This window comes from Oryzias melastigma, linkage group LG22 (genome assembly GCF_002922805.2).
Source record: "Oryzias melastigma strain HK-1 linkage group LG22, ASM292280v2, whole genome shotgun sequence".
NCBI classification, from domain to species: Eukaryota; Metazoa; Chordata; class Actinopteri; order Beloniformes; family Adrianichthyidae; genus Oryzias; species Oryzias melastigma.
The window spans coordinates 1830049-1841690 of NC_050533.1; the positions used below are offsets into that span (position 1 = coordinate 1830049).

The 11642-nt window shown below is 41.6% G+C and overlaps 1 protein-coding gene across 5 annotated transcripts in view; it reads left to right on the forward strand.

The window, feature by feature from the left end:
- Positions 1-11642, forward strand: part of smoc1 (SPARC related modular calcium binding 1) — a 56074-nt gene that overhangs the window by 14129 nt on the left and 30303 nt on the right. For all 5 annotated transcript variants that reach the window (XM_036209836.1, XM_024281601.2, XM_036209838.1 and 2 more), the window contains exons 2-5: positions 5438-5603; positions 7001-7084; positions 8612-8718; positions 8804-8903. In XM_036209836.1, the coding sequence (XP_036065729.1) occupies positions 5438-5603; positions 7001-7084; positions 8612-8718; positions 8804-8903 (457 nt within the window). The remainder of the gene's footprint in view (positions 1-5437; positions 5604-7000; positions 7085-8611; positions 8719-8803; positions 8904-11642) is intronic.

Consider the following 11642-nt stretch of genomic DNA (forward strand, 5'->3'; position numbering starts at 1 on the left):
TGTAACTTTGATACATTTATAATGTGACGTTTTCAAACAATGTAATTACTTGTTGCTAATGTTAATTTTAAAGTAATTCTCAAATAAATAAGCAGGATTTGATGTATGAAGTTAAATTTAAATATAATTAAAATAAAGTAAATGAATTCACTGTAAAATTAGGGAGAATGCTAATTAATTGAAGCACTTAAAATTATATTTATTGCCATTATTATGTGTGTTTTAAGGATTTTACCTATTGACTGCTGACTGACCAAATGGAAAAATGATAAAAATTGGAAAAATAATCTCAAGTACCAGCCTGAGTAAATCAACCTTTATTTTTGGATGCTCAGCCCTTTTCAAGTGAGAGAAAAGTGCACAAAAAATTAGGTCAATTTTGAGAGAGGCTGTAAAACATTATATTCATCATCCTTTGGTGTGACGTTCTTTTGGAGGTAGATAGCTGTCACTACTTGACTTATTTAATATTTGTTCTGTTTACAACAATTCTGCACTAAGTAGTGTCACTGCTGATCATGTTTACTATTGTTAACATTGAATCTGACAGATAATTCCAATTCAGTTGTTGTCAATGTTTGTCAAAGACATAGTATTACTGATTTCAGCAATTTTGCACAAAAGTGTCTATAATTTGTTGCACAAAATAAGAAAAGTTGTTTAGTATGATTGTGTTTAAGGTAAAAAAGACAAATGGGGATATATTTCCCCCCAAAAACATGTTCTATATAATGGTAGTTATTAGAGAGGATTTTTACCAATTATCGCAGTATCGCGATATTATCGATATCGTGAGCCATGTATCGCGTATCGTATCGTATCGTGAGGTACCCAGTGATTCCCAGCCCTAATCTCTCTGCAGACCCAGAAGGAGCTGTCGCTGTGCAGGATCTTGATGTTTGGGTTCCTCATCCTGCAGCTCATTGTTGTCAGATTCAGCTGTTTTAGATAACAGTTAAAAATAACTGTCCTTCATCAGGGTGGGCGTGTCCCGTCAGACCTTCTGCTTTCAGCTTTAGCAAACCGGAGACCACAGGAAATAAGGATGTCAGAGTTGTTCACTGTCGGTTAGACGTTTTAGCTCGTTAAAAGTTGTGTTTGACGTTCATTCGGGTCATTCAGAGCTAAAACTTTGGATGATGACGACGTATCAGGGTGCAGAGGGCGATGTTCAGCAGGTGTCTGACCGCCGTTTAGGTTGGAGGGATTTCCTGTATTGTTCCTCCTAAAATAAATGTCTTCAAATCTCCCATGATGCCGAGTGTCAGGAAGAGATGAAGTCTTATTTTCAGTCTGTTCTGAGCATTGTCTGTACATAAGAACTGGACTGAGTGACCCTTCATAAACCAAAATCCTATAAACTTCATAGATATTCATTGATATTTTTTTCTGTAGTTCAAGTTATAAACTGACCAATCAGACGCCTCAATAAAAGTAGGCGGAGCCTGTCACGACTAATGCTCGAAACATCTGACAGAGTTCGTGTAGCTCGCTTTCACGTGGCCTTCCAGCAAACTCTTGATTGGTGAGAGTGGTTTCCATAGAAACTCAGGCCGAGTTGGACCAATCACTGCTCACTGGCTCCAACATGGCGGCGCATCAGGGAAAAAAATGGCGACTGGATTGACTGGATTTGTTTGGTGCCTGAAGTAAACCGTTTTTGTACAGTACAAACATGTACAAATCGGTCAAAAATAATTGCTTATATACTTTCTGTTGATTTAAATTGTTGTGTGTTAGTTAACTTTTATTTTATTTTATAACTTGTATTTATCAAAACGGTCTCAATACAGTCATTATACAGGAAATTGTTATTCATTTATTTTTTAATTAAGGAGAAAGTGAACCTTTTGATGTGTTCTGAATCTGTATTTGGGCTGAAAAAATTACACAAAAGGCAAAATAAAACAAAACTAAAACAAGAACAAATACACATTAATTGACTGAAGTGGGGGTCCATTTCTCCATTGATATAAGGCAGCATGAGTCCTTCCTTTTTGATAACTTTAACTTCATGGAAAAGCAAGCAAAAGTGAAGTCAAACGTACCAAACTTCTCCAGACTTTATCAGTTTTTGGAGAGTTTGTGTCCTCAGTTTGTAGCTGTTAGCTTCCAATGAAACCAGCCCCCAGTGGTCATTTGGAGAACTGCAACATTTGGTACTTCCAATTCCAGTTTGGGATTAGAGAGTCGGAGCTTCATTAGCATTCTCCAATGTTGGTGAAAGTCGGATGGTCTCCTGTAGCTCATGGAGAGCAAGATGTTTGACTGTTGAAGGTGACTTCAGCATGACTCAGAGGATGTTCTCCTAACGCTTTCCTGATCTAACGGAGACGAGTGTGTGGGTGGGACGGGTGACTCGGACGTGGAGGGACCTGGTTGAAGAGGTTTACGTCATCAGAGCGGAGGAGAAGATCTGAGTCAGGGATGGGAGGACGAGGTCCATCTGTGGTAAAATGACAGCCCCCCATCTTCAGCTGGAGGACGTTCGGTCCGTTCTCACCTTTTATGAAGTGTTAAGTGGATGAAAACTGAAATCTCCTTCAGTCTGGAGAAGTCTAACTGATTTTTCTGTAGATTTCTCTGCTTCAGTGAAAGAGTTGAAGCTCAGAAGGAAATCTTTGTTTTCCTGGCTGTCTGCACATACTCAGGAAGAAGACTGTCATGATTCAGCTTCCCCCGGAGATGCGTGTCGAAAGCTTTTCTTCCACGCTCCAGTGCCAGAACCGGAGTCGCTGAAAACGTCTGGCTGCTTCTGGACGGGACGGAATCGACCCGCTGAAGTTCTGCTCTTCTTCTCGCTGATTTTCCCTCCACGTTCAGGAGGAATTCTAAACATTCGGCAGATGGAAACTCCCTGAAGACGTTTCATGAATTAAAAAAATAAAGTTTTATAGGAGATTAAATGTTGGTCTGTTAGTTCTTCAGTTCACCTTCAGATGAAGCTGCTGGATTTGTTGGAGTAACATTGATTTAAATCATTTTTGGAGTTTAGTACATTACACAGATGAGGTTTTAGATCGTAAATGTTCTTCTTTAAAGGTTTAAGTGAAATCCAAACACTTCCAAGTTCTGGTTTATTTGTCTTTACTGGCAGCACATTTTGACATCAGAAAGAAACAGAAATTGCTGCCAGAAAATGATAACAAGACTAAAGTTCAGTTTGCTGCAGCGGACGTCTCAAAGGTTAACATTTCATGGAGCTTTTGCTTCTCTAGTTGGGGGTCTGTGACCTCCGGAACCACCAGGGTGCATGTTTGGATCCAGAGTTCTGTGGGTCCGAACAGGTTTGTGAAGCCTGGTTCTGAGGGTGGAACGATTCATTTTGACGATTCGATTCATTCTCTCTTTTGAACGATCCAATTCTCTGACCTAAAATGGATCCAGGACGTCTTGATCCGAAACTTCCACCAGTGTGACTCAGAGATAAATACCTGGTTCTGATCAGTGCAGGTCAAGCACTGGATTCCATGTATGTTTTCTAAGATAATCGAGTTCAATTGATTGATTTATCTCATTTTATTACTGGTAAAGGTCGATTGGATTCTTCAGACGGATCAATCTGGTTGGATAATAGAAATAGAAATCCATTCCCTACTATATTTAGATCAAAATTAAAGCCACGAGGAATTAGCGTTAATAGTTGACCGTGGACCCCGCCTCTGGCTGGTCTTGACCGTGGACCCCGCCTCTGGCTCTTCTTGACCGTGGACCCCACCTCTGGCTCGTCTTGACCATGGACCACGCCCACCTGTCCCCCAGTCCTATCTGGCGGCGCGGCCCATGGTCAAGACAAGCCAGAGGCTGGGTCCACGGTCAAGAAGAGCCCTAACCCACACTTTTTATGTGTTTTATGGCAAAGACTTTTTTCAAAATGCGGTCTTTTTTTAATTGTTTTATCTCCATAGCAACCATTTTATTTTTTGGTCACCAAAGTTCACCAAACACATTTATGTGAGTTTCAGAAAAATCCACAAAAGTAAACTTTTGGATTTCCTTAGCAACAGATTTTTTTCCAACCACGCCACATTCCTGATGTGTTTATATGCCGTTATATCATTTTGCTCAGCTCTAGCCTGGGATTCATGCCTACATTTTTTTAAATATTCTGATAAAAAATGTGCGAGTAATAGGAGAGCCACTTTTGTGAACCCGTCATGGACAGGCCCTTCTAAATCTACAACATTTTTCCCCGTCGGTTCACAATGATCCTCGAGAAGTTAGGAGACCGTTAATAAATCCCTTGGATGGGTTTTATTTTGTAGCTGGTACTAAAGTTTTTTTTTTAATTCAAGATGGCGTCTTCTTAAGGTCAAAGGTCAACAAAACTCCAGGGGTGCTTGTAGACTTAAGCTTGGGACGTTTGTGTGAAATTTCGTAAATATCGGTTGAACAAAAGTTTTCTTTTCACATATTGTAGATTAATGTAAAAATCGCCAAATTTCTTATTTTGCCACAAAATGGCCGCCAAGCTGTAGTTCCTTTCGCCATCCCATAATAATTTGAAAACTTCCTTTGGATATCCTCAACTCATGGGTTTTGGTTTCGTTAGTGCATCTTGACATTTTTTTGGCTCCATAAGCGATTTTCGACCCATTAATGTTTTTTTTACGGTTTTGCTCGCTGTGATGTCATCGTCTTGGGGGAGGAGGTCTAATATCAGACATTTAAGCTTAAGAACGTTTAGAAATTCATATTTTGATGTAATTTTTTAGAAGTGACCGCCTTGATGAGACAAAGTGACCTCAATAAAAACGATGTGTTGGATCACAGCTGCTGGGTTGTTTGTGACGCGCTCAGATGAAGCATTCTCCCGTTTTTGTTTTGAATATCGTGCAGGTCACATGTGAGTTTCCGCTCGCCTGCATCTGATTTTCCCAGACTCCTCTCTACCTGTGCTTTAGAAGCTCTCCTCCGCTGCAGCTCCAACAGGAAACCCCTTCCTGCAGGAAGACGCCCGTCAGTTTTCCGCCCTCGCTCCGTTTCTGTGAAGCTTTGGCTCGGGTCGGCTGCAGGCCTGGCTCGCTGCACCTCTGCTCACTAAACGCAGCTTTATTCATCTGGCAGAGATTAAACTCGCCTCGTATCCTTCAGAGCTTCGATGGATTTGTGGCGGCTGACGAGCCAAGAGCTGTTAGTGCAAAGAGAGCGCCGCTTCACGCTCGCGGACGGGAAGAAAAAGGCTGGCGTGGCTCCCAATGGTTTGGCTCCTTTCACACCTAATCAGGCTGGAACCCGTCCGCTGCCAGAGATCAATTAGCTGAAAGGGGCTGAGAGGATGTAGGCAGCAGCTGACAGGAGTGTGACTGCAGAACGGTCGTGAATAAACGCTTTGGCGAGCTCTGGGCTGAGCTGAAGGCGCTCTCTGTTTTGGTTTTGGCTGAAGTGACTTCCTGTGGATCCGTCTCAGAATCTGTCTCTGGATGTGTTCCTGCAGTGGCTCATCGGGGACAGAGACGGTCACTGTGGGGTCATCTGCTCCCGGACGCAGGGGAAGCCGGTCTGCGGGTCCGATGGGCGGAGCTACGAGACGGGCTGCGAGCTGCAGAGGGCGCGCTGCAAAGACAAGACCCTCACGCTGGCCCATCGAGGTCGCTGTCGAGGTGAGACGCCGACTGAAGGTCCATTTTCTTCCAAAAACCAGGAAGCAGATGTTTACATTCAGGTTCTCAAGCAGATTCTCTGAAAACGTTTTCTAAACCTGAGGAAGCTTCTCTGGATCGGCCATTTTCCCTTTTCTGATTTGACTTCAATTCAGTTTTATTTATATAGACCAATATAACAAAAGAATTGTCTTATTGGGCTTCATGCCGGTAATTATATAGAAGCAGAAAGTCGGTCATAAAATATTAACAATAGCTAATTGCTAAAATAAGCTAAACAGACTAAATTAAACTGGTTATGGCTGCCCTTAGACCCTCCTAAAAAAACTAATTCAGGAAAAAAAGAAACCTCCAGGATGTCCACAAGAAGGAGGGATCCTCTCCCAGGACGGACAGGTGATTTACCAGGACTATTAAAGATGAATTAGCTTTAATAGTTGACCGTGGACCACGCCTCTGGCTCGTCTTGACCGTGGACCACGCCTCTGGCTCGTCTTGACCATGGACCGCACCCACCTGTCCCCCAGTCCTATCTGGCGGCGCGGTCCACGGTCAAGACTAGCCAGAGGCGCGGTCCACGGTCAAGAGGAGCCAGGGGCGCGGTCCATGGTCAAGAAGAGCCAGAGGCGTGGTCCACGGTCAACAGGAGCCAGGGGCGCGGTCCACGGTCAAGACTAGCCAGAGGCACGGTCCACGTCAGGAAGTTGTCCACTACAATCCTTTACGGACCTGGACAACCCAAAAACCCAAGTGCATCTTGGGATAACACGGAAATTGACTCAAGTCTGTTTGTACTTTGGAAACTCAAACTGAGTCCATGATCTGTTTGTATCACGTCTGACCAGAACTCTCCAACACTTTGGATCATTTGAGAAGAACATTAGACGTTCCATTAAACCTGAACTTCTGCTAATTGATGCGTTACACTAAACTTAACACTTTTATATGACTGATGAGACAAAAATGAAGTTATTGAGGACTTTGTCTTAATAAAAGGCTGAAACTTTAACTGACTTTCATCAGCAGAGCAGCAGAACACTTTCAGTTCTCTGTTGAAGTAGATGGAGCAGAAAGTTCTGGCTTTTGCAGAAAATCTCTAATGAAATGACATGAATGACATTTGAAATGTTGTTTCCCTAAATTTTGAGTTGAATCTAAAAACAGGGAGTTAAAAATGTCAGGAGGATGAAGGGAAATTACTTTCCAAACTCATCTGGAAAAAAACCTTTAAACCAGAACAAACGTCCTCTCCAACACCAGAGAGAAGGTTTCTACTGATGTTTCTGTGGAAGTAAAAATGACATTTTGTTTCTCCAAACCTTCATTTTATCCAAAAATGTGATATTTCTATTTGCTTTACAATCAACCTGGATGAACTAGTATTCCTGGTTTTCCAGGTCGGAGCAAACCGAAAGCGGAGCTGCTGCCGTTGGCTCCAGCGGCCACGTCCACGTCTGAAACCAGAAACCAGGAGCTCAAAGGTACGCCGGGAGACCGTTCTTGCAGAATCAGAACCAGAATCCGTCCAGTCTACCGAGTCACACGGAGAAAAGTGTTTTTATTTGAGCATCAGAGAGCTTGCTTGAGATGTTGCAGCTCGGAGTCTCAACAGCGGAGCAGAATCAAAAGATGTCTTTCGTTTTCCACCTCTGGAGGCGTAAGCTTTACCAGACGGTTCAGGCGCTTCCCCCGTCTGGAGGCCAACGCCTCCACGACGGCGACATGAAACGGTTCAACGTCACGCTAGGATCCCCTTTGTCTGCCTCCGATCCAAGTTTGTCTCCTCCATCCGAGGTTTAATAAAGCAGCGGAATTGGAAAAAATCAGGAAAACTAACATTTTTATGCACTCAATAATATTTTTACAACTTTTCTAAAATAGGAAAAAGTTTAGCAGATTCGGGAAGGTTTGCTCCTGAGAGGTGGAGGAGAACAAAGCAGAACCCCAGCAGAGAGGATGGCTTTAATAATTTGTTTTGTTGGCGGATTCCAACATTTTTTTTGTGAATTACATTTTTTAGCAGAGTCAGCAGATTTTTTTGCGATGTTTTTTTGTTTACCACGTTCACGATTTTACCATTGTTATGTCGTGTGTTGTATTGTTTTGTTCAGATTGAGCCAGAGAATTCGTGCTAACTCTTTTTATGACATTCTGATAAAAATTGTGCGGGCTAGCTAAGATCACAACAGTTGCAAACTTGCCACGTGCACGCCAGCAACACTCTACAAGTTCTGATTTTAACATTTTTGCACAGTAAGTTCACAATGATGCTTTAGAACATACAAGGTGATCGATGAAATATGTTTGTAGCTGGTACTTAAAAAAATAAAAATGGCGAACTCTTCTCAGGGTCAAAGGTCAAAGGTTGTAGACTTGTGAAATTTCGTAAAAATCGCACAAACAAAAATGTCGTTTTCCCTTTATTAAGAAAAAATGTGAAAATCGACATATCTCACACTTTGCCATAAAATGGCCGCCAAATCACAGGTCGTGTAGCCATCCCATAATAATATTAAAAGTTCCCTAGGAGATCCTCGACATGCGTGTTTTGTTTTGTTTGTGTATGTTGAAATATTTTTGTTTTGGCTCCATAAGCGATTTTTCAGCCACTTCCGTTTTTTTTGTGGTTTTGCTCGCTGTGATGTCATCATCTTGGAGGCGTGTGTTCACTGTGTCGAAAAGTCATTTTCATCAGGTACTAGGTGTGTACAAATATTGGTAAGTTTTCGAGTTTGTGGCGGGGTCAAATTTTTTTCTCAAAGGTGCAGAAATGTTTAGAACTACAAAACAAGAGCCAGACTAGCTAGCATCATGCTAACATTTAGCTGTAGCAAAAACCCCGCCGGCCCTGAGAGGGCGGGGCAGCTGTTTGGTGGGAAAAGCCTCGATGTGGGGGAAAAAAATGAGGAAAAATGACACCTTCAGGTTTTTCCAGATGAAACCTTTTCCTCGTTTTCCGCTTGAACATGTTAAGCGTCAGCGTGAGACGTCGTGTCGGCGTGTTTCAGATGTGAGCCAGTCCAAGTGCCGCACTGAGAGGAGTCAGGCTCTGGAGCAGACCAGGAGGCCTCAGGAGTTCATCCCAGAATGCAACGAGGACGGATCCTTTGCTCAGGTGAGGAGACGTTCTCCGTTTCTGCTTGACTGAAGCAGCTCCGTACCCTCAGCTCCTGATCTGAACCGGATTCCTGCCGCCGCAGGTCCAGTGTCACACTCTAACCGGGTACTGCTGGTGTGCCACCAGCGACGGGAAGCCTGTGGGCGGCTCCTCTGTGCGGAACAGGACACCTGTCTGTTCAGGTATTTGCAGAAAAGCCTTCGGTTGATTATTTACAGTCTGGAAGCGTTTAAGGAAATAAGCAGAAAAACAGAAAAACAGAAAACATTTCCTCTGTAGCTTCATTGATGGTATGTGAGAACTGGAGCGAGTGATCGTGATGTCACCCATAGAAATAGGACTACTGCCAGCTCTAACCAACATGAAGAACATTCAGTCACAGCTTTTACTTGATACGGATGCAGACAATGAGTCCAGAACCGGAAGTCCAGAACCAGAAGTCCAGAACCAGAGTGCATGACTAATTTATTTCTCTGTCTAAACCAGAGGTCAGCAACCTCTAACAGTAAAGGAGCCAATTGGACTCGTTTTCTACTGGTTAAAACCTAGAAGGATCCATAGTCTTACTTTGACCTTTAAGAAATTTGTATTTGGATTCTTGACCTTCTTTTTTTTTTAATATTATGAATTATGTATTTTTTTGGGTGGACGAACAAAAGCAAAAATATAAAACGAACCTAGCCTCTCAAAAATGTGTTTTTTTATTTTATTTTATTTTGACAGAAGCTCAAATAACTTATTTTCAAAATAAAAGACTCTCTGTGCCGGTCTGTGGAGGGGAGCAGGTCCAATCTGACTTCTACCCGAACATTTAGTCCTCCAAAAGAAGAGTTATTGAAAAGAAATGACGTTACTAACCCTCGATGACATCTTTAAAAGTCGCCGGTCAGCTATGTTAGCGTGTAGCTGCCAGTGCTCAGAAAATACATAACGTCTGTTTTAAAACGTTAAAAACAAAAAGTCTTTACTTGCATTTAAATGTAAACTTCTGTTCTTCAGAGCACACCAACGTAAAGGACTGCTCTTCCCTGGAACAACACGACGTGGATCGGGGGGGAGGGCTCTGCATCCATCCACTTAAAAAAAATAAAAAAACTATTTTGAACATCCCAAACCCTCCAAATGCCCCTACAAATGGAGGGAAGGCAGAAGCTGCCAGGGAAATCAGATTATATAGAAAAAAACATAATTTTTTTAGTGTTCACATTTCCATCCATCCATAATGAACAATTAAATTCAGTATTTTGAGATTTCTGACAACAAAGTATTTCTGGTCAACAGGAAGTAGTTTGTGTGGCGTTGTGATCATTTATCAGTGAAACTATAGCAGTTTAGAAAATGATAATTATATAAAACGGTCATTTTAAATTTTCTTTTTTTTCATCTATTTTACTTTGAAAAACGAATGATACACAGATTACTTATGGTGTCAGTATCGCCCCCAGCAACAGTAGCGGGGCGGGGACTAAAGCAAAGTGACCCAATCACACACCGACGCCCGTGTCCACTACGGACAGTTGGGACTAAACGGGTTCCAGCAGGGTTTTAAAGAGATTTAAAAGAATTGAATTTATGAATTTCAAAATAATACCTTTAAAAATCTAACATTTTGATATCTGAGGCTTAGAAATTGTGGTGGTTAAAACTTTTCCGTTTCACATTTCATGTCAAAAATTAAAAATGTTCAACTAAGATTATTTTGTTTAAATTACGTCACCAAACCAGTTGTTACACACCAAAACGCCAAATAAATAAAAGTAAAAGAAGATCTCTGAAACATCACGGCACAGACCACAAACATGAGAAGCTACAGTTTAAACAGAAACTGGGAATAAATGAATAAAATGAGAAACGGAATGCAAAATTGTTCTTAATTTTTTTAGATGAATGGCCTTAAAAATGTCTTAAAAAGTCTTAAATTTAACTTGAAGAATCTTGTATGAACCCTGCTAAACCTTTAATTTTACACGTATTGATTCTAAAATCAACAGACTTTTTATGGAGTTTGTAAACAATTATCTTCAGACTGAAGCTGATATGTTTACTCGTTTCTACCATCAGCTTGCTAAACCCAGTGACTCCTAACACAGTCGGAGTAATCGTCCGACTTTGTATTCACTCCTGCAGTTGTTCTTAAAGCTGCAGAGAGAAGCTTCCTCCTCTGTTAAACACATTTATTTCTACCTCAGGCTGTAGATCAGGATGTCAAACTCAATCACACAGGAGGCCCAAATCCAAGACACACTTTAGGTCGCAGCCAAACAGGATAAACATTGATTATACACTCTGAAACTTCATTTTTAAAACTGTAACTTTTTAACATAATTATGAATAATAAATGGCAGGAATATTATTCCAGAATAAAACAACTTAAACCTTAAATAACTAAATATTGTAATATTGAATATTTTAAAAGGAACGCAATTTATTGAATAAACGAAACTGTGTCCTAAAATAAGAAAATAAAATCATATAATTAGTGTGCTGGTTCAGAAAGGCAAACCAAAACGGAATGGGAACCTTGTCCAAACATAAAATAATTCATGGAGACTCCTGACCCAGCCATGTCGACCGTCAGGGTCAGCAGCTCCTCCAAACAAAACTACCTAAAAGAAACAAACAAACAAAGCCCTCAAATCAAGACTACCAAAGTCCAAACCCAAACCAACATAACAAACCCAGCAGTGTAAGACCGCTGAGGGAGAAAAGGGTCAAAGAGAACAAAACAAACCAGCACCTCACCAACCAAACCTGCTGCTCTGCTCCCTGCCCTCCTTGGTGTGGCCTCCTCTGCAATTAAGGGACATTGGCCACACCTACCAGGTGAGCCGAAGGACTAGATGGGAAAGAGGTCAGGCAGCAGCAGGACGTGACATTCACCAATACTTTGAGATTTATTTAGTGCTGCATATTCTGCTTAT